This window comes from Bombus impatiens, unplaced genomic scaffold (assembly GCF_000188095.3).
Source record: "Bombus impatiens unplaced genomic scaffold, BIMP_2.2 scf_3007, whole genome shotgun sequence".
In the NCBI taxonomy this organism is placed as follows: Eukaryota; Metazoa; Arthropoda; class Insecta; order Hymenoptera; family Apidae; genus Bombus; species Bombus impatiens.
In genome coordinates, this window is record NT_179426.1 from 358,997 (window position 1) to 378,757 (window position 19,761).

General features: G+C 30.0%; 4 protein-coding genes and 1 non-coding gene across 8 annotated transcripts in view; 2 read left to right on the top strand and 3 right to left on the bottom strand.

Moving 5' to 3' along the window:
* Window positions 1-2,749: 2,749 nt before the first annotated feature.
* Window positions 2,750-3,328, bottom strand: LOC100747624 (28S ribosomal protein S21, mitochondrial). The gene has a single exon (XM_024372101.2). The coding sequence runs from the start codon at window positions 3,326-3,328 to the stop codon at window positions 3,056-3,058; it is 273 nt and encodes a 90-aa protein (XP_024227869.1). The 3' UTR covers window positions 2,750-3,055.
* On the top strand, window positions 3,327-12,746 carry LOC100748113 (armadillo repeat-containing protein gudu). 4 transcript variants are annotated; one of them, XM_033324476.1, is made up of 12 exons: window positions 3,327-3,497; window positions 4,177-6,148; window positions 6,514-6,531; window positions 6,686-6,992; window positions 7,501-7,704; window positions 7,980-8,066; window positions 8,256-8,504; window positions 8,968-9,399; window positions 10,099-10,503; window positions 11,672-11,893; window positions 12,147-12,262; window positions 12,337-12,746. In XM_033324476.1, the coding sequence occupies exons 4-12, from the start codon at window positions 6,699-6,701 to the stop codon at window positions 12,368-12,370; spliced, it is 2,043 nt and encodes a 680-aa protein (XP_033180367.1). In that variant the 5' UTR covers window positions 3,327-3,497; window positions 4,177-6,148; window positions 6,514-6,531; window positions 6,686-6,698; the 3' UTR covers window positions 12,371-12,746. The 4 variants fall into 4 exon arrangements, with proteins under 4 accessions (XP_033180367.1, XP_033180366.1, XP_033180365.1 ...); XM_033324475.1 differs by having other exon boundaries at window positions 4,177-6,531; XM_033324474.1 differs by having other exon boundaries at window positions 6,464-6,992.
* Window positions 12,747-12,951: 205 nt separating this feature from the next.
* On the bottom strand, window positions 12,952-15,308 carry LOC100747746 (receptor expression-enhancing protein 5). The gene is made up of 4 exons (XM_012393424.2): window positions 15,074-15,308; window positions 14,380-14,612; window positions 14,171-14,306; window positions 12,952-14,081 (listed from the first exon to the last, which is right to left on the bottom strand). The coding sequence occupies exons 1-4, from the start codon at window positions 15,198-15,200 to the stop codon at window positions 14,035-14,037; spliced, it is 543 nt and encodes a 180-aa protein (XP_012248847.1). The 5' UTR covers window positions 15,201-15,308; the 3' UTR covers window positions 12,952-14,034.
* Window positions 15,309-15,824: 516 nt separating this feature from the next.
* Window positions 15,825-19,761, bottom strand: part of LOC100747867 — a 72,894-nt gene continuing 68,957 nt past the window's right edge. Inside the window, exon 7 of the mRNA XM_003494617.4 lies at window positions 15,825-19,607. Within this exon, the coding sequence (XP_003494665.1) occupies window positions 19,155-19,607 (453 nt within the window). The 3' untranslated portion in view covers window positions 15,825-19,154. The remainder of the gene's footprint in view (window positions 19,608-19,761) is intronic.
* Window positions 18,313-18,384, top strand: TRNAQ-CUG. The gene has a single exon. It is a non-coding gene; the product is annotated as a tRNA-Gln (tRNA).

The following is a 19,761-nucleotide window of genomic DNA, read 5'->3' on the forward strand; positions in this document are numbered from 1 at the left end:
ATTTTAGAATTCCCCTCTGTTTAATTCATATAATCGGATTTTTAATAACAGGTTACCAGAAAATTTAAAATTTAAGACGATTCATAATTCCATCATGCGCGTCACGAGTACGTTTACGTTCTTATTACCAACGTTCTAAATGTAGATCTCAGCCCTAGGAGAAAATATACAGACTACTGAAGAAAGTATATTTCAAGATAGCAGACATATACACGTAGTCTTATTACTCTTGAATAATAAACTATTTTGCCAATATACGTGTAAGACGCAAGCAAGCGAACACTCCTCATAAACAAATCAAACTATAATTGCGGTCTACTTATAAACTGATAAACATTATTACTTCATTCGTATCTCCTTCCGTATATACAGGGTGGTTGGTAACTGTTGGTACAAGCGGAAAGGGGGTGATTCTACGCGAAAAAAGAAGTCGAAAATATAGAATAAAAATTTTTCGTTTGAAGCTTTGTTTTCGAGAAAATCGACTTTGAATTTTCGCTCGGTACGCGTGCACTTTATATAACGAATCTCACTGTAGATCGTTGTCTCGATTGACGTTATTTTTTTAATTTTCTAAATTTTTAAATTTTTAAATTTTTAAATTTTCAAATTTTTAAATTTTCAAATTTTTAAATTTTCAAATTTTTAAATTTTCAAATTTTTAAATTTTCAAATTTTTAAATTTTCAAATTTTTAAATTTTCAAATTTTTAAATTTTCAAATTTTTAAATTTTCAAATTTTTAAATTTTCAAATTTTTAAATTTTCAAATTTTTAAATTTTCAAATTTTTAAATTTTCAAATTTTTAAATTTTCAAATTTTTAAATTTTCAAATTTTTAAATTTTCAAATTTTTAAATTTTCAAATTTTTAAATTTTCAAATTTTTAAATTTTCAAATTTTTAAATTTTCAAATTTTTAAATTTTCAAATTTTTAAATTTTCAAATTTTTAAATTTTCAAATTTTTAAATTTTCAAATTTTTAAATTTTCAAATTTTTAAATTTTCAAATTTTTAAATTTTCAAATTTTTAAATTTTCAAATTTTTAAATTTTCAAATTTTTAAATTTTCAAATTTTTAAATTTTCAAATTTTTAAATTTTCAAATTTTCAAATTTTTAAATTTTCAAATTTTCAAATTTTTAAATTTTCAAATTTTCGAATTTTTAAATTTTTAAATTTTCAAATTTTTAAATTTTTAAATTTTTATTCTATATTTTCGACTTCTTTTTTCGCGTAGAATCACCCCCTTTCCGCTTGTACCACCAGTTACCAACCACCCTGTACATACATCTGTTATTGTATCATTACACATCACACACTAAATATTATGCGTAATTACTGATTATATTTTATATACTGTGTATTATTATTTTCTTTATTTTAATTAATACGGATCGCACAATTTATTCCGATTCATATCACTCACTATAAATAATGTATTGATTAGGTAAACAAACTTTATTTTTAATTTTACAAGCATTTAATCTTAATAATAAGAGAGAAATAACGTTAAGAAATTTAATACGACTGTTACTTTCCTATGTTTGCGTATGTGTGTACGTTTCGTACGATTACGTTGTTTTAAGATTATTAAGAAAATACTGATTTAATTTTAAAGGTCATATCCAAACATATTTGATCTATTTTTAAGATTTAATAAAAAATTTGGAACTTATATTGTAACTCTAAATAATACTGAGAAAGATAACTTTCTGCTTCATTACGTTTCACTTTCGATACGAAGCTGCAACTTGCTAATCAATTTGTAAATTATATCAAGATCGCTTCAATTGCAACTAACGATAACTAGCTCAACTATTCTCGTTAAAGAACAATACAGCGTTATTAAAAATAACCAGAAGTAATTTTCCATGAGAACTAGATTACCCTTATTGTTAACGCTTACCATTGTAATATACACGTCATCTTCTTGACTATTGTAAACAAATGTAAATTTAAAAAGCGACAAAACTCGTCATTTCCAGTTACACGTCACAGAAGTAATACAGTGTAGCACCTTGTAAATGTGAGAAATTGGATATATATATATATATATATATATATATATATATTGTTTGGTTTCACATGCGTAGAATACTACGGTAAAAGGTTTTTTTGAAATTAGAACAGTCAATGAAGTTACAACGTTGAAAACAACGTTGAAAATATCTGTCAAAAACATGCTGTTTACTCTGGCACCTTTGATAATATTTATTCGATATACTTCAAATACTTTATAAAATTAGTTGCATCGTAGCTTACGATATTTTTGGTATTATATTTGATTTAATTTTCATAAATTTCTCATTTCGTAACTTTGGATAAGAAACAATACATAAAAATAAAGCTAAATGTTGAATAATGAACCCTTATCTCATATCCTTTTAAATCGATAATTATGAAATTACAGTGTATCTTAACGATATTTTGTTTTTCCATTAATACATTGAAAAATTCTTTATAATTAATTTTAAAATGAAAATGATATCTATTATACCAGAGATGAAAATTGTTTAAAAAATTGTACAAACAGAAAACTGACCCTTATCCATCAAGTTTTAAAGAAATCAGTGGTTCAAGTAGTTCATAGGATGGCGCCACGATACAAATCATACTTTGAATTATATGCATATGTATTCCTTTTCAGATACAATTTATTTGAAACTGTAGTTTAATACAAAAACTACAAGTTGATCTAATATCCAACGTACCATCTTATTCCGCGTCTTCTGAATTTCTATTTTTCCGTAATTTTTTGTGTAATTTCTGACGTTACCGATTCAGCATGAAATAATATATGACATATGACCATAAACGAGGTACAGATGTAATGATATAACTGGCTAATGATAAGATAGACGTGACATTAAATGGAATTCTGTGTATCAGCTTCTGACATACCGACGGCATACGTTTGTAATTTATTTAACGTCTTTTAACCAGTTATACAGAATATACATAAAGTAAGGATATTTACCACTATATCATATGCATACAAACTTACAGATGACTTTAAAATTATACAAGACACTTAATGAAAACATAAGTACAGTTTAGTCAGAGCCAGGATATGGATTTTCTCTATTTTTTCTTAAAATAAACTGAATTTTTCTAGTCATGTCCTCGGTATAAATAGCTTTACATTTTTCAAAATTAATCCTCCTTCTTGTTTGGGTAGGTTTTTCATAGTATCTAGTACGTCTATATTGTTCAAAAATACCTTCTTTTGACAATATGCTATTTAACAAACGAGAAGCTTTTTCTATATTATTATCTTGAACCATAACTGTCCGAGCAAGAAATTGAGCATGTTTACGCATTCCCATCTGAAAAGGATATCCAGAATTAGACCTTTATTAATATTTTCCTTGTTTATTATATCAATCGTTGTATTTGCATATGCATTTTAATTACCTTTTACAATGAGATTAAAATATATTAATACATATAATATAAAAGTATTCACTAACATAAAATGGATATCATAAAACAACAGTAAGTAATAAACATGACATTAACTTATTCTAATATAATTTCTTTAATAAGAGATAAAATAGGATTGATTCTAATATAATTTCTTTAATAATATATTTTATCTCAATAATTATGTTGAATTTAAATAACACTACACTTATAGGTTAGTAATGTATCAAAAATGTTAAAAGTACTGTTTACGTTTATTATTTAAATTAATTTCAATATTAATCTAGTAGATCATTTGATACAATACCTTGAATTTTGATTAAACACGTATAGTTATTCAGAAAAAATTAAAATAAGCGTACGATCACCTATTGTGAATATAACCTATGTAAGTATACCGTTCCGATAGATCGACATATTCAGTTTCTAAGCGCGGTTCATTTGAATGCTCTATTTATTTACATTATTAGATAAATTACTTTCAATTTAAATATTCCTTGATTTTCATAACAATATAAAGAAAATATTTCTTGATCGATTAACGAATTAAGATAATAAAAGTACTGTGATAATCGATGCTGTGGCTATAAAGTAATAATACATTTTGTAAAAACTTTAATGTGTAATATATTCTCTTACGTATATTAAAATATTAATCGATTTCTTCATTTTTTATCCTTTCAATAAAGATCAACTAAAAAGAGTATGAACAATATATATTTATAAATATTATTGCTTTTACCTGTTACAGTATGTGGTTCTTAATTCTTAATTCCTCGTGGACGTTCGCAATAAAATCGCATATGACCCAAAAAAAGCATGTTCAACATAGTAATGACGATGAAGTATAAAATTAAACAGGATAAAATCTGTACGTGTAAGTTGTTTATATAAGTGTCATTAATCTGTGTCCATTCATTTATTTAATTTAAAAAGTATAAAACACAATTATGATGATTAAAGATACTTTAACAGCATTAGAATTTTATATAAGTAATTAATTACTTCTCGGTCTTTCAAATTATACCGAAATCCCCAGCGGCATATACAAAGCCATATTGACAAGGATATTAAAAGCAACACCACTGAAAATGGAGTAGCATATATGTGTATACGGAACATTTGATTTTCTTAGCAATTTTACAAACCGCTTTTAGATTTTCCGTACTTCCACCTTTTTCCATAAAGTTCTTCATTCTGTAACATTTAAAGTGACTCGTATTATTAGATTCTTTTTTACATTTTTTTTACTAATGATCTATACAATCCTTTTCATTAGCATTTTATATTTTGCAAAAACTGTATTTATCTATGTTTCAGTAACGTCTGTAAATTTTGCTAAAAAGAAATAGACAAATTGACAGTATTATATACCGTAGAACGCGCTCTCTTAGATAAGAAAAATGACTTACGACTTACATACACGATACGATACGATACACATTACAAGATAAAAGAATCCGAAGATTCTTAGTTACGATGAGTTTGGCTGCAACAGTAAATAGATTGAAATAAAAAAACTAATAATTCAAAAATGTAAATCTTAGCCACTACTTGCCACATTCTCCAGGGTTTTTATTTTGAAGCTATAAGAGTTTAAAAAATACAACAAAATTGAGTTTCCCAAAGATCAAACAGTAAAACACCCTTAATTTTATTTATTACGCTTACCTTACGCTTACGTCACGTGCATCGTATGCTTTTACATCGATCTAATTAGTTGCGTAAAACGATATTTGGTCAGTAAATTCCTTTTCCCATGCATCAATTATGATTATACATTATTGTGCTTGAATATATGTGTTCTGAAAATATTTGTTTCGATATTAATGAACACATGGACCGGAATTTTGTAGAATTTTAACCTAGAATTTAGAATGACGAACGATCAATGCTTTTATGTTCACTCTGTCATTTGTAAATCTCAATTGACACGATTAACCTGGAACGTTATCGACTGAACGCGAAGAATCGAAACGAAACTGTCATTTAAACGAAAAATAAATATCGTATGGCAAAGTACTGCTACGTTCAGAATATTTTACACTGAATAATTTCAGCGTCATATATCTGCCATGTGAGTTTATACTTTAATATATCGTCCATTTCTGTATACGCGCTGTAGAAATGTACATAGCTTTAAATTTTCCGATTTTATTTTTGCTTTGTTTGTCCCTCGTAGTATGTACGTATATAAAACAAAAATATGTCCGATTAATCGATTTATTCAGGTCAGTAAACAACGATTTGATCGATCGAGCGAGTGATCAATTTTTTGTATTGTAATACCAAGTATGTAATTTAACTAAACGAAATTAAAAATGCGCGTCGAAGATATTTAAGAAGAAAATACATCTTTTGATAGAGATTATAGAAGAAGTTGCTAACTAAAGCACATTTACGATATATATAAACATAAGTATTTAGACGTGTAAATAAGTATCATAAGAAAGAAAATTAAATAAAATTAATTTTATATCATTCGCAGAACAGATGCCTACATGGGCTGTACATGGTAATGAATTGTTTGATCGATAGCTGCGTGCACAAGGAGCTTAACAAATTTCTTAATCCAAGCGTCCAAAACAAAGAGGGTACTTTATCCTATCCACACGAAACAAGGTTTTCAACGTTCTCATCGTTCCTTGTAGTTGGAAATAGAAGATTATGCCACCGAAACGGAAAAAAGATGCCAAGAAAATATCCATCGAACCGCCACCAACGTAAGTTTAGAATCACTGTACTTCAAACATAAATTATAGTATTTAATTATATAGTATTGTACTATATTAACGTGTCTATAGAAATACTTGGTGGTAAATGACGATTGATTATTTATTTATTGTCAAACTTGATAAATTAATAATTGAAAAATGAAATAAGTTTCCGAGTAAATAAAAAACGATACGTCTTATAATCTCAATCATCTCATAAATATTTCATTTTCATTTTGTAACGCATCAAAGTGCTAAAACAAATTTTATATAACGTTTGCAACACTCATGCTTCTACTTATTTTTTAATACCTTTTGTTCCAGAGCCGTCATTTCACAGAGTTATTTGTTTTTTAATATTTTTTGTCTCACAGCCTTAATATTTAACATATGTAAGTATTTGTAATATCACGATATTTTGTAATTAAATAACTGCATTATGCGTTTAATCGCTTAATTAAAGAAACCTATGATTTTATTTCAACGATCTACAATTATGACATTTCATTTTGATCTTCTCTATTTTTCTTTTTTTTTCGAATAAAGAATCGAGCCGGATATGCTGGAAGTAATCGAACCGGAAGAACCATCGAAGCCACTAATATCAGCAGTCACTGGACAACCATTCGGTCCTCGTGTCCGTTACATCAGCGAAAAACAGGAGGAAGAAAGTACAGATGACGAACCTGAATCAGAAAGTGACGATGAATTAAGATACGTGCAGGATGAAGCTCCGGAAGTGCCATCAGAGTTTTGGCACATACAGAAGCTTATCAGATACATGAAAGCGGGTAATCAAACCGCAACTATGGTGGCTGTCTGTCTTTTAAAAGATTATGATCTGACCAATAGGGTAATTCACTTAGTTTTTATTCCATATAATTATAATTTTAATTATTAAGCACAAAATTTCTAAGCGAAGATTCGATGAATTCACATGTCGAAGAATTTAGAATTAATTCTACAACATTCGATTCATTCGCGTGAAATATTCTCGAAAAATTATACGATATTTAATCATTGTTACTTGTATTGCATACGAAAATGAAAATTAATCGTATATCGTAATGCCGGGTGCCAACGACTAGAAAACTAAGAATCTACTTTGACTATCGATTATATTTACATTAAATTTATTTCATTTATTTTATATTAAATAATGTAATTTTTTATTATTACTTTTATTAAATAATCTAGAATGAAATAATGGAGAAAGAAATAGGGGGAGAACTTTTTCATAGAAATTCTTAATGTATTAATTAAAGACAATTAGAAATTCAAATTTTCCAAAAATATACTCCATAATTAGAGTTAATAAAACAGGACAAATAAAATGCACCTTTAATTTTCTACGATAACAGATTATACAAAAGGCGATTCGAGAGATGGGAGGTCTGGAGATTCTGGTGAATCTACTCGAAACGAGAGATTTAAAATGCCAGAATGGCTCCCTGTCGGTTTTACTCCAGATCGTGTCATCTACAGAAATGCGACGGCACCTAATCGATCTTGGTATTGTAACACCGTTGATTCAAATGTTAAAGCATCCAGCTAGAGACATTCAAGTTAGTTTTTCGCTCGTTCAGTATACTTTCTTATACTTCACTGATCGTTCATTTGCACAAGAACATTTACAATTTTATTCCTCTTGTACAATAATAATGATAGTACACCTTTTTGAACAAATCTAATGAAAAATTCATTCACAAAATAAAGTAATAAGATTCGTTTCCAATAAAGCTCAATACAAAATAAGTTACATTAATTTAAAGATACTATGAATGCCATAGAAATAATGAGAATAATTTTTATATTGACGTTCTATTCTATTGCTGCGAAGGTTTTAGCTGCAGAAACTATGGCTATTGTTGCACGAATTAGGAAAGCAAGGAAACAAATACGAATTCGAGGAGGCATACCTCTCATTGTAAGCTTTCTTAATCAGTTTATAATTTCTTAAATATTTATTTAACTTTTTGATTTTGTGATCAATGAAATTATTTGCGAAATTTTTTATGAAGCCTCTGACAAATTTTTTGGAATTCTTAGCATATCATCAACGAAATAATCGTATAACGAAGATTTTATATCATAAAAAAATTGTAACCTTTAATAGTTAGATGTGATGGACGTGCCAGATTCTATTCTTCGAACATCGTACAATGAGTTGAACGAAACTAACAAGGAATTAGTTGCGGTTGCCATAGGCTGTGCTAAAGTTTTAGATTCTCTGAGCAGTAGTCCGAAAGTGAGAGACGTACTTCACAAGTTTGGTGTGGTAAAGCTCATGGAACGTTTCCTGAAATCACATCACACTTCTCTTGTAGTACCGATGATGGGAGCTGTTCAACAATGTGCAATTAAGGTAAATGAGATTTAAATGTTAAACTGTTATTTCAAACGTGGATATTTGAGAATTTCAGGTAATATTTAAAATTTAAAATATTTTGGATCTTTAATTCTTTTAACTCGATTTTATTATATTTTTACTTAAGTGTTTTAATTCACGAATTTTGATGCATGTTTTATATGATGTTTACATGGGTGGTATATTTTATATGATATAATGTATCTTATTTTCTAGTATAACTTTCTCAGTATAAACAGAATTATTATATAACAATTATCTTTTGTTTCTCATCAATATTCAATAATACCAATATTTCTTATCAATGTTCAACATATTATCTATTATCAAGATTGATACTATTGCATAAATGCTGTTTATATATTTGCGATAAACGAGATAATAAGCAAATCCTTATCTAAAAATTTATAAAACATTTATCAACTTACATATGCCATTGATAATTCCTTCGCAATTACAGAACGTATTTCGCAAAGCGTTCGAGACCACAGATATTATCTGTGACGTTGTACGACACCTGCAAAGTGACAATATTAAGTTGAAAGAAAATTGCGCTCTGGCGATATTCAAATGTGGAACGAACAAAATTGCCAGGGACATGGTTCGCCAGACATCTGGTCTGGATATATTGTGCAAGCTTTTACAATGCGAAGAAGTCCGGGCTAATAAACAATTGTTAGCTGCAGTCACAGGCGGAATATGGAAATGTGCCATAAGTCCAGAGAACGTAATAAGATTCAATCAAAATGGTTTGGTCGCTGCTTTAGTGCCATTTTTAGAAGAACACGAGGATGACGACGTGCAGGCGAATGTTGTAGGAGCACTGGCGGAATGTTGTAAAGATCCTGCTAACAGAGATGTTCTGAGGATCAACGATGGTTTGCCAAATCTGGTGATTCTACGTTTATTTCTCTTTATGGAAATATTTTTATCTCGTCGCTCTACTGAATTTAATATGTTAAATCAAAATATGGATTACGGGTTTTAGTTGTTTATAGTTGTTTCTTTATCTGTGATGAGAGGTATTATCATTATTTTCCTAATCTTGGCTCTTAATACCCTTCGGTACTTATGAGTATCTCTAATCTCTATTTGCTACTTTAAAGTGGCCATTATCTTCGTTTTAATCCTCTGATTCAATATTTTAAGGCCGATTTCGTCTTTGTTCCTTAAATTATCCCATAAAGTTTTCTCGCACGTACTCTGTAGATTTGAGTTACAGTAGCTGAAAAAGTATTAGAAAGAAGCGGTGAAGCAACGTAATAGATACATAACAAAGTAAACGCAAAATTCATGGCATTCATTTTAATTTGACTATTGTTTTAGAATTTCTTTAGAATTCTTTTAAAAAGTCTTTACTTTTGAGATATTTAACTTGAAGTTAAATATGAGCTAGAAAATTCAGTTTTGAACTGTATATAATCTATACAAAAGTAGAATGAGATATAGTATGAAATACACGTTAAAGGAAAAGAAAAATGTCATTCAATTCTCCTGTAATATATTTGAAAAATCATTCGTGGTCCAACAAGTATGATCATCGTCAACATATGGCAGTAAAAATATTAATAAGATCTAAATCACTGTGTAGATCAAATTATTAAGCTCTACGTACGAGCCTTTATTGGAGAACATACCATTGGTGATAAAGGAGTGCGCGCAAAATGAACAATGCATGGACATCATCAACGATCCAGAGCACATCAATGATGGTGTTCGACTGGTCTGGTCATTGCTGAAACATCCTAGTGACATAATCAAAAGAAACTCCTGCCTCGCATTGGTATCCTGTATCAAATATGCCAAAGACTCTCCAGAAATGGTACGGGCATTTGTAGGTGGATTGGAGCTTACAGTCAGTCTTCTTGAAAGTAGCAATACCGAAGTACTGAGCGCAGTATGTGCCACTATTGCCGGAATCGCTCCGGACCCGGAAAATTTGGGTATTCTCAGCGATCATGGAGTAGTGGAGAAACTGGCGAATCTTGTGTCCACGGTAATTTTTGCGATCTTTATTCGGCGCTACACCTTTTCTTTCTTCTTTCCTGCAGGATATCCAAAGAATTTTAACAATTCTTTCGGCATTTTTTGAGATTCTTTCAGAGGGTCAATCTTTCTAGTTTAAGAAGAAGGAAGCATGTTAACATATTACAGATCAGATATCAAGTGACAGTTAGAATTTATGTGTTGTACTAATGGAAGTATTTCGTTAAAATATTTTGAGATTGGGAATGATATTTTCTTATTACGTTTCTTTTTTCTTAATTTTGTTTCAAATCATTTTTGTTCGAATGATTTAATTTAAATAATTTCCACAGAAATTTAAAATATCCCTCTCATGATATTTATGATAAAAGTATATTTTTAATGCATAATGTATATCATCGCGTTTTTATTGTTATGTAAAATAGAAAGAGAGAGAGAGAGAGAGAGAGAGAGAGAGAGAGAGAGAGAGAGAGAGAGAGAGAGAGAGAGAGAGAGAGAGAGAGAGAGAGAGAGAGAGAGAGAGAGAGAGAGAGAGAGAGAGAGAGAGAGAGAGAGAGAGAGAGAGAGAGAGAGAGAGAGAGAGAGAGAGAGAGAGAGAGAGAGAGAGAGAGAGAGAGAGAGAGAGAGAGAGAGAGAGAGAGAGAGAGAGAGAGAGAGAGAGAGAGAGAGAGAGAGAGAGAGAGAGAGAGAGAGAGAGAGAGAGAGAGAGAGAGAGAGAGAGAGAGAGAGAGAGAGAGAGAGAGAGAGAGAGAGAGAGAGAGAGAGAGAGAGAGAGAGAGAGAGAGAGAGAGAGAGAGAGAGAGAGAGAGAGAGAGAGAGAGAGAGAGAGAGAGAGAGAGAGAGAGAGAGAGAGAGAGAGAGAGAGAGAGAGAGAGAGAGAGAGAGAGAGAGAGAGAGAGAGAGAGAGAGAGAGAGAGAGAGAGAGAGAATCCAGTAAGCCCAAACAGTAAATAAATTTCCTAACATTTTTGCATGCTTTTATCTATAATTTCAAGTTTATTAACATATTTTATTATTCTTTTTGTCCGAAAATGAACTGATTCAAATTTCTTATTCTAGTAATTCTTAACACATAGAAATAACGACATTTTACTAAACCCCTGAATATTTAGAACTATTTAATTTAATAATCAATATATTAATGCTTTATTTCAATTTAACATTTTATTCTCTTTTAGGAAAATGAAGATTTGCGTGCAAATTTGACCTTAGCCATAGCTCATTGTTGCGAATGGGGGGAGAATAATGCTAAATTTGGTCGATTGCACGCGGTTGCACCATTAGTTGACTACATGACTAGCAAAAATACAAATGTTCTTAGGGGAGTTTGCATAGCCGCGTATCATTTAAGTAAAGAGCCCATGAACTGCATCACCATGCACTCTGCCGGTGTTATAAAGGTATGTAGTATGTACAGTAATGTTTTCCACATAAAAAGTATTTCGACTACGCCATTTCTACATTATTTTTTAATAAAGAAATTATTAAGATGAAAACCGTGCGATATTAACAAATATAAGTTAATAATAATGTTTCGTCAAAATTCTTCAACAGACTTATACAAGGTTTTTATTTAAAACGGCCTAAAGCCATTTATCCTATAATTTCTACGTGTTCTACAATTGTTGATGTGTTCATATTAAAAATTTACAGCATGTGCTACGTTTGGTGGGATCAGATGACCCGGAAGTGCAAATCGCCGCCGCCTGCACTATTAGAAATATTAGGAAACTTGCACTAACAGCAGAAAAATTACACTTCAAAGAGATGTACGTATTTTTGTTATTTCAATTGTTTTATATGTATGTATTATTTAATTAATTTTACCGTTATTAAATTGTAGAAGTACACTAGAAGAAACAGATTATCATTTGTAACATATCAGCGCTGCAAATACTGTACAAAAATCAAGTGCTCATTTAAAGAATATGAAATAAAAGATATCATCTTTATTGAATTGACCTAAAACACATTTATTGAGATTTTATCAACCAATAATAAATCTGTATACTTAAATATAATTATGTCTTCTTAATTGAATAAAATGTAATGGAATAATAAATTATTAGTGAATAGGAGACTCAGCATACCTATTGGCTTGTAATATTAACGTTGGACTAAGATTTTCAACAGAAACAATAACGAGGAGTCAGCGAAACTCTTCAGTGCGAAGATGTTTAAAACGCGACTGACCAGTCGACTTGTATAAGCAGGAACAATATAAAAAAAACAGATTATTTTTCACTTATTACCGTAAAATGTATTAGTTCACCGACGGTACATGGTCAATTCGGACCTGAGTTGTGTTGTAAAAAGTGCACTGACCTTGTCACAAGGTATATTGTCGATTTATTGGCTTGAGAACAAAAATGTATTTGTTTTTATTCCGTCTCGCTCACTCGATGTTTACGTTTCCATTTGTATTGAAAATTTTCTAGTTTTGAAAATAAACCGTAAATATTTCAAATGTATAGAATTTATTTTAAGAATAATGGAACCTCTTACACTTTATTTTATAAGGTCTGAATACGCGAATTTGGCATGGATCAACAATGACCTGACATTGTCTCCCGATTGTTAAGATACGACTGGTCAGTCGCAAAATGCCACATATTTCTTCAACCTCTTATAAGATAATAACGTCTGCTCAAATATAAGTTTGGCGCTACAAATATGCTTAAAGCTCATATAAAAGCTTGTCTTTATACTTGTGCAAGATTAATATCTAATTTATCATTTCAAAAATTTTGCGCTTACCTACAATTCATTAATTTTTAGTATCCATACATCATACACATGTATCATGATTTATGACATATTCTCAATCTTTATATTACCTAATCCTACCCTCACTTACAAAATTGCAAATATAAATCTCGTCATTCGTGTTACGTATTTTTTACAGAAGTCGTTTGTTTGGTGATTTTACAAACCATTATACACTCATTTCCAACACTAAAAATATTCACCTTGTTTATAACTGTAATATCATGGCATAAAAATATCTTTATACAGACAATTATACTACGATAGAAAACATTTGCTCAAATAGTGCTTATAACTGCCTAAAATATCATCAATATCCAATCACAAATGATATTGTAAGAATTATTTGTTCAATATTACTAAATTGGCTTGGCTTATGTAAAAATCTTGCTACAGAATGTAACATTACACAGCCATTTTTGTAAGACTTGTATTTATAAACTTTATGTATTCATACAATTTTTATTTGCATTTATGACAGTATTATGTATTTATTACATTCATTCAAAATTTTGTGATCTGATGAACTACATTGCTGACAAACTATAGAAATTTGTAAGATACACAATAACATGTGTAATTGGATTTTATAACATCTTGATAATAGGCACAATTGATTATAAAATTTATACTACTATATAAACATTATATATAGGAAATTAAAACTGTCAAATATATTGCAGTTTCCTTTTTATTAAAAATGGGCGAGACGAGAAAACAGTAAAAATTTTTAAGGCATATTTTTTAAGCCTCCAGGAATTCAAAGTTATAAATATTACTCCTGCTTTTCTGTCAGCAAAGCATTTGCTGCAGCTTTAACAGCTGAAATAAAAGTATTTTCATTAGTAGATTGTAATAAGTATTAAAGTATTAACTATGTACATATATATATCTTGTCATAAAAAATATACCAGCATCCTGAGCAGACGATATCAATGCGTCAACTTTGTGATGATATCTTAAAAAGTTTGGTCTAATAATACAGTTGTATAATATTAAGGAACCATTACGTTCAATAGGTGCCATTAGCCAAATGTAAAAGAGACACTGTAAAAACCAACAATATAATAAGTATATGGTTTACATTTTATATTTATGTAATTAAAATATAACAAAGTACCTTGAACAGCCAATAGACTGGAAACCAGCATAAAATATAATCTGCGAAAAATTCAACGATTGTAAAAATTGCAAAAACCACCCAATAGGTCAGCCACTTTGTATCATCCTCTTTCTTTGGACTTTCCAAGGCTTTCATAGAACAATAAGCAGGATATATAAATCCAAAGATATTACAAACTAACTGCTGACCAATACCAAACACCAAATATAATGCTGTAAATCCAACAAAACCTAAAAAATATTAAACAACATTATAAAAAAATCCAGTGAAATTAATTATTGTAAGCAAAATTTCTAAGCAAATTGCAAGAATCTTATTGTGATACAGTAAAATGTGTATGTTACATAAATGCGGAAAAACTCGATCATTCCCTTTATTATTATTATACCTATGAATATTCAATTGTCATCGAATGCTTTTTGTAGAATCTTATGCTATAAAATAACCGCGTTGTCAAGGTTCTTTTATATTCTACAATCTATACGATATCGTTGTAGTATAGTCAAATGCGAGTGAAATGTGCGTAATTTGAAAACTTTCAGAATTAAATTTAAAATTACGATTAAATTATTGTTTCCAAGAGAAATTTGTACTAGGTTCTCGTTACGTAAAGTGATAATTAATTGGTTTATCAAGCAAGACAAAAACTGCCACAAAAAGCTTACAAAGTATATGATTCTAACGTCCATACTTAAAAAAACATAAAGTCGATCGACTCCTGTCTTTTTTTCAACTTTGCCTAGATACTTTGCCCATGTTTTGCTTTCATCGTGTAACGCTTTTTCCAAAGATTGTTTTATGGCTGCTATTCTTGCCATTCTGTTCGAATTTTCGATACACAAAGTTACAGTTAGAAACGACACTCCGTCCGCGAATTTGCAAGCTCACTACTAACTTTACATGTATCGAATCGATACCGTTGACAAACGACCTCATAGAAAGGAATATCAGGACTTCAAATGCGACATCTATTGGTAAAATAGGAGAACCATTAAGAGCAGAACAAATTTAAATGTATACATATTTTTGACTACTATTTGTCAATATTTTATAATATAAAGATTGATGTATTGATCATGAAGTACATGTAATAATGAATAAATCGCAAGTAAGATTTATTTAGATATAAATAAATATTATTCCATAATAAATAAATATCTCATCACAGAGATATATATAAGTGTATCTATAATTATCAATTATGTTTCTAATACATTTAATAACTAATATTTTTAATCGTTCTATTATTAACATGAAAAGAAACTTAATTAATAGAGTTACAAACCTCTATCATGTCATTTATCATGAAACTCTTGTAATTAAAACGAAACTAGCGATGTATCCACCAAACTAATTTTTCGTTTGGTAGAGTAACGATCAATATTATATAAAACAAATAAAAAATTAGGTCATGCCAGAATAAGAAGAATTATGCAATCGTATACAATTAGCAATACTTTTGTTTTTATTATGAAGTGTTTTCATTTCACTTGATACAGTTACACATCGTTCGAACATTTTGATGCTATTACATATTGTAGATCGCTTACTGTTAGTGGGCTTACAATTCGATTAAATATTTATCACATTTACAAGTTGCTTTTCTCATTATTATTTTTTATTTTTCTTTTCTCTTTTTTTACAAAAATACGTTCCATTGTTATAAATGTAGATCAATTTAGTATTCGACGGAGATACGTGAATATGCGAGGATAATAAAAATTAATACTTAGAGATCTACATTCGATAACATTCTCGCGATATTTCGTGTACGAAACGAGTAGGAACATTTTAACAAATTATTGTTTGGCACCGCAGCTGTGTCGCTTGTTCACTTTTTTTGCTCGTTGCTTTATGAAACATGGGCAAAATACACGAATAAGTGCTGATTCATGCCTTGACTTAGCCAATGTAATATATTTCCGGTAAATCATTGCTTGCGCAACGTCCAATTACTGTCAGTGCGAATGCTTCATTGTGTCCCGCATTATGCGTTCACCGAAACTGCTCTTAAATTAATGTAGGTAGATTGCGGTTTAATGGAAAAGTTACCATTTTCATAAACGAAGCACCTGTATAAATTAAAATGGAGATTTTTAAAACGACATTATAATACCTCGAAGTGTGATGCCAGAAAGAGTTTATTCTATATATAAACAAATTAAAAAACAAACATTTTGTTATTACATCTTTTAAATCATCATTTGAATTTAAAGAAAAAATATCTCGTTAACGGCATCTCGTTTAATCCAATTTTGTTGAAATGTTGTACAATTTTTTAATAGCGGTTATAACTATAATACTAAAATCTTAGTTATTCAGCGATAATATTTTAATCTTTCTGCTATCGCTTTTAACAATAGCCGTACTATTGCATTAGTTAATTAATTTAAATAATTCGTAAGTGATAAAAAATGAAATATAATCTATGTTAAGAACAACGAGGAAATCTTGTTTTACATTTAGCAAAACATTTTACATATGATTAGCGATCATTTTTGTCTTCTTAAATCTTAAGTCTGCCTAAGAAATTTTTTAATTTTCATATTTGTTAACGATGTAGCTCGTTTATTTTATGTATTATAAATTGTGAATTGCAAAAATTATGAATACAGATAACTTAAGAGATTACTCCTCTCAAGTGGTTACTTAGCTAATCTCTTATGTGATATTGTTTTGTGATTATCTTTCCTCTTTATATGTAACATTGCAATTTCATCACAAGATGCAATAAGCAGGGCGATAGTTTATGTCGGACGATATTACACCCCCAAGTGTTTCGTTCGCACGTATTTCATCCCGTTTCCAAGCACATCTACTTATGATTTTCTCATAACTCTTTGTCGCTTGAAATATAATTATAATTAAATATTTTGATTTGAACCTCCATTCTGTCCACATTATATCGTTAAAGTTTGCTCGCGAAATTACTTGAATTGCTCACGATCGCAACAATAAAAACGTACTCTTTGATATCTTTGATTCTGGTATGCCGCTGAGAGTAGAATTAGGATTCAATGTTCTGATTTTACTAGTCTGTACGATTTGTTAATTTTTGCATTTTTTCTTTCTTTGTGTATTTTTGCTTTAAGATTTGCTTATATAACAATATCTTTCTACAGCTTCAACTTTCATTGCAACACAGAAATATGTCTGTCCTCTCATTCCATTATGGTAAATTATTATGTACAATTGACGCTAATTCTTTCATGTTTGCTAATTGCTTAGGACAATTTACTAATACATCCTAAGCAATTTTCATTCATTCAACTGAGATCTGAATATTCAAGGTTTGACTCGAGCACCGAATAATCGTAATTTATGCACGAAGAAACCTCTATCTTTGACTTCAGATCCAACAATGAGAATCAATAGCATTTGATGATATAGGAAGTGTTTATAATACAGCAATTTATTCAACGAAGAATGCTTTATATTACATGGACTTTCCCCTTGATTAATTATCATATTGTACAGAAGCGACGTTTATTCTTTTATGCAAAATAACATTTATAACGGTATATATTAGCGTCCGCAACGACCGTACAATTAGTCCTTATTGTTATCGGTAAAAAAAATTTTTTAAAGCTTTCTCCTCAAGCGATGATATTTCCTTAGATCTCCTATCAAAGTATAATAATTTTTATCGTATGTATTTATATCTACTTCGCACGCTCTTTCGTTCGTTTTCTCTCATTTCCACGTCAACAATTTGATTTTCTTATGTTTTTCTAATTAGATATGTATGTCGAGGATCATCCGTATTTACATGTTCGCAGTTTGATGGAATTTTATGCTTGATCGACTTGGCCATTGCGTCGATCACAATTGTCATTTATATTTCTCGATGTTAATTCATTATAAAAACGTGTAAAGTATGCACTTACTTACACATGCATACTATTCTAATTTCTGTAAAAAAATTCTCAAGGTCTCATGGTGTAACGGCTAGCACTCTGGACTCTGAATCCAGCGATCCGAGTTCAAATCTCGGTGAGACCTTGACCTTTTAGGCGATATTTTTTGATTCGAACAAGATGCTCGATTGCTTTAGCATCATACGATTTGTTCTTAATTGTACGACTAGTTATATTTTCAGGTTTAATTATAGAGCATGAAATAAAATTATATTTTTTGAGACATAATTTCTCTTGATATCGAAAGTGGAAATTAAAGGAAAAATTAACGAACGAAAATGAGAATGTGACAAGTATAGAACAAAGTTACAAAAGTAGTAGTTGTTTTTGTATCTTGTGCTGCCATTATATTTCTTCCTTTCCATGGATTGTTGTATATACATTTTCATCTATTTTTAATAAAACCTATCTTGAATGAAAATTTGTTCGGTGAATGCAAAGTTGACTAAAATCGCAGGAAAAGAACGAGAAACGTGAATATCAAGAACTGTCGTTAGATATAATTTGAATATAAATCAAGATAGAAATATTTTTATTAAAAAATAGTAACTTAAGAAGAAACTCCTCCGACAAAAATAATGCAACGTATAGATTAAGTTATATCAAGAGAAATATCTGCGATATCTATTTCAATTCCAAATTCTTCAATTCCAAATTCAATTTTGATTCGAGTTGTAAAGATTTGAAGATCATTACATCCGGCCAAATTTTAATCACATTGCAACAATCGATAAATAAATGTAGATGTCCAAATGTGGATCAAGTGAGCACATGCGTAGATCTAAATCTATTTTCGCTTGTAAAAAAAATCGTTTTATTCGAACAGATAGAAAATCGTACAAAATTTGATCGGGCTTATAGTTTCGGAGTCTGCAGCAGTTTCTTCTCCATCGATCGCATTTTGATGCATTTGGCAAGGAGAGCTATTATAGTGAGGATGGCACCGAGAAACGAGACTATTCCTAAGACAACGAGTACCATAAACCAGTTTTTAAAGCTGCCGATTCTGTCGCCGAAATCGCAGTTGCAATTCTCACTTTCGTTGAAGTTCAACGCTGAAAAGTTTACCGGCCTGAGAGAGATCAGCTTGAAATCGTCCTGGACTTGACGTCTAGTGGTAGAATTCTGCGATTTCTTTATGAACCTGTAGGATATCGTGTAAGTGAATTCTTGCCCATCGTACGAGCCCTTCGCGCTATAATATTGTATTAACAATTCATTTCCGCTGGAGGTGAGAGGAACTTGAATGTTATTAATATCCTGGTGGGACACATCGCAGTAAGACCACATCAAGACGCTGTTGTTCACCTGGAAGTTCAATATATTCATGTTTTTTTTATCATGACGAAGAGATTTATAATTAGCATAACAGGAATTGCAGGATGAAAAAGTTCGCTGTAGGATGGAAATGAAATAGTATAAACGAAACGAGGAAGAGAACATTCTCGAAAGATGCAAATGT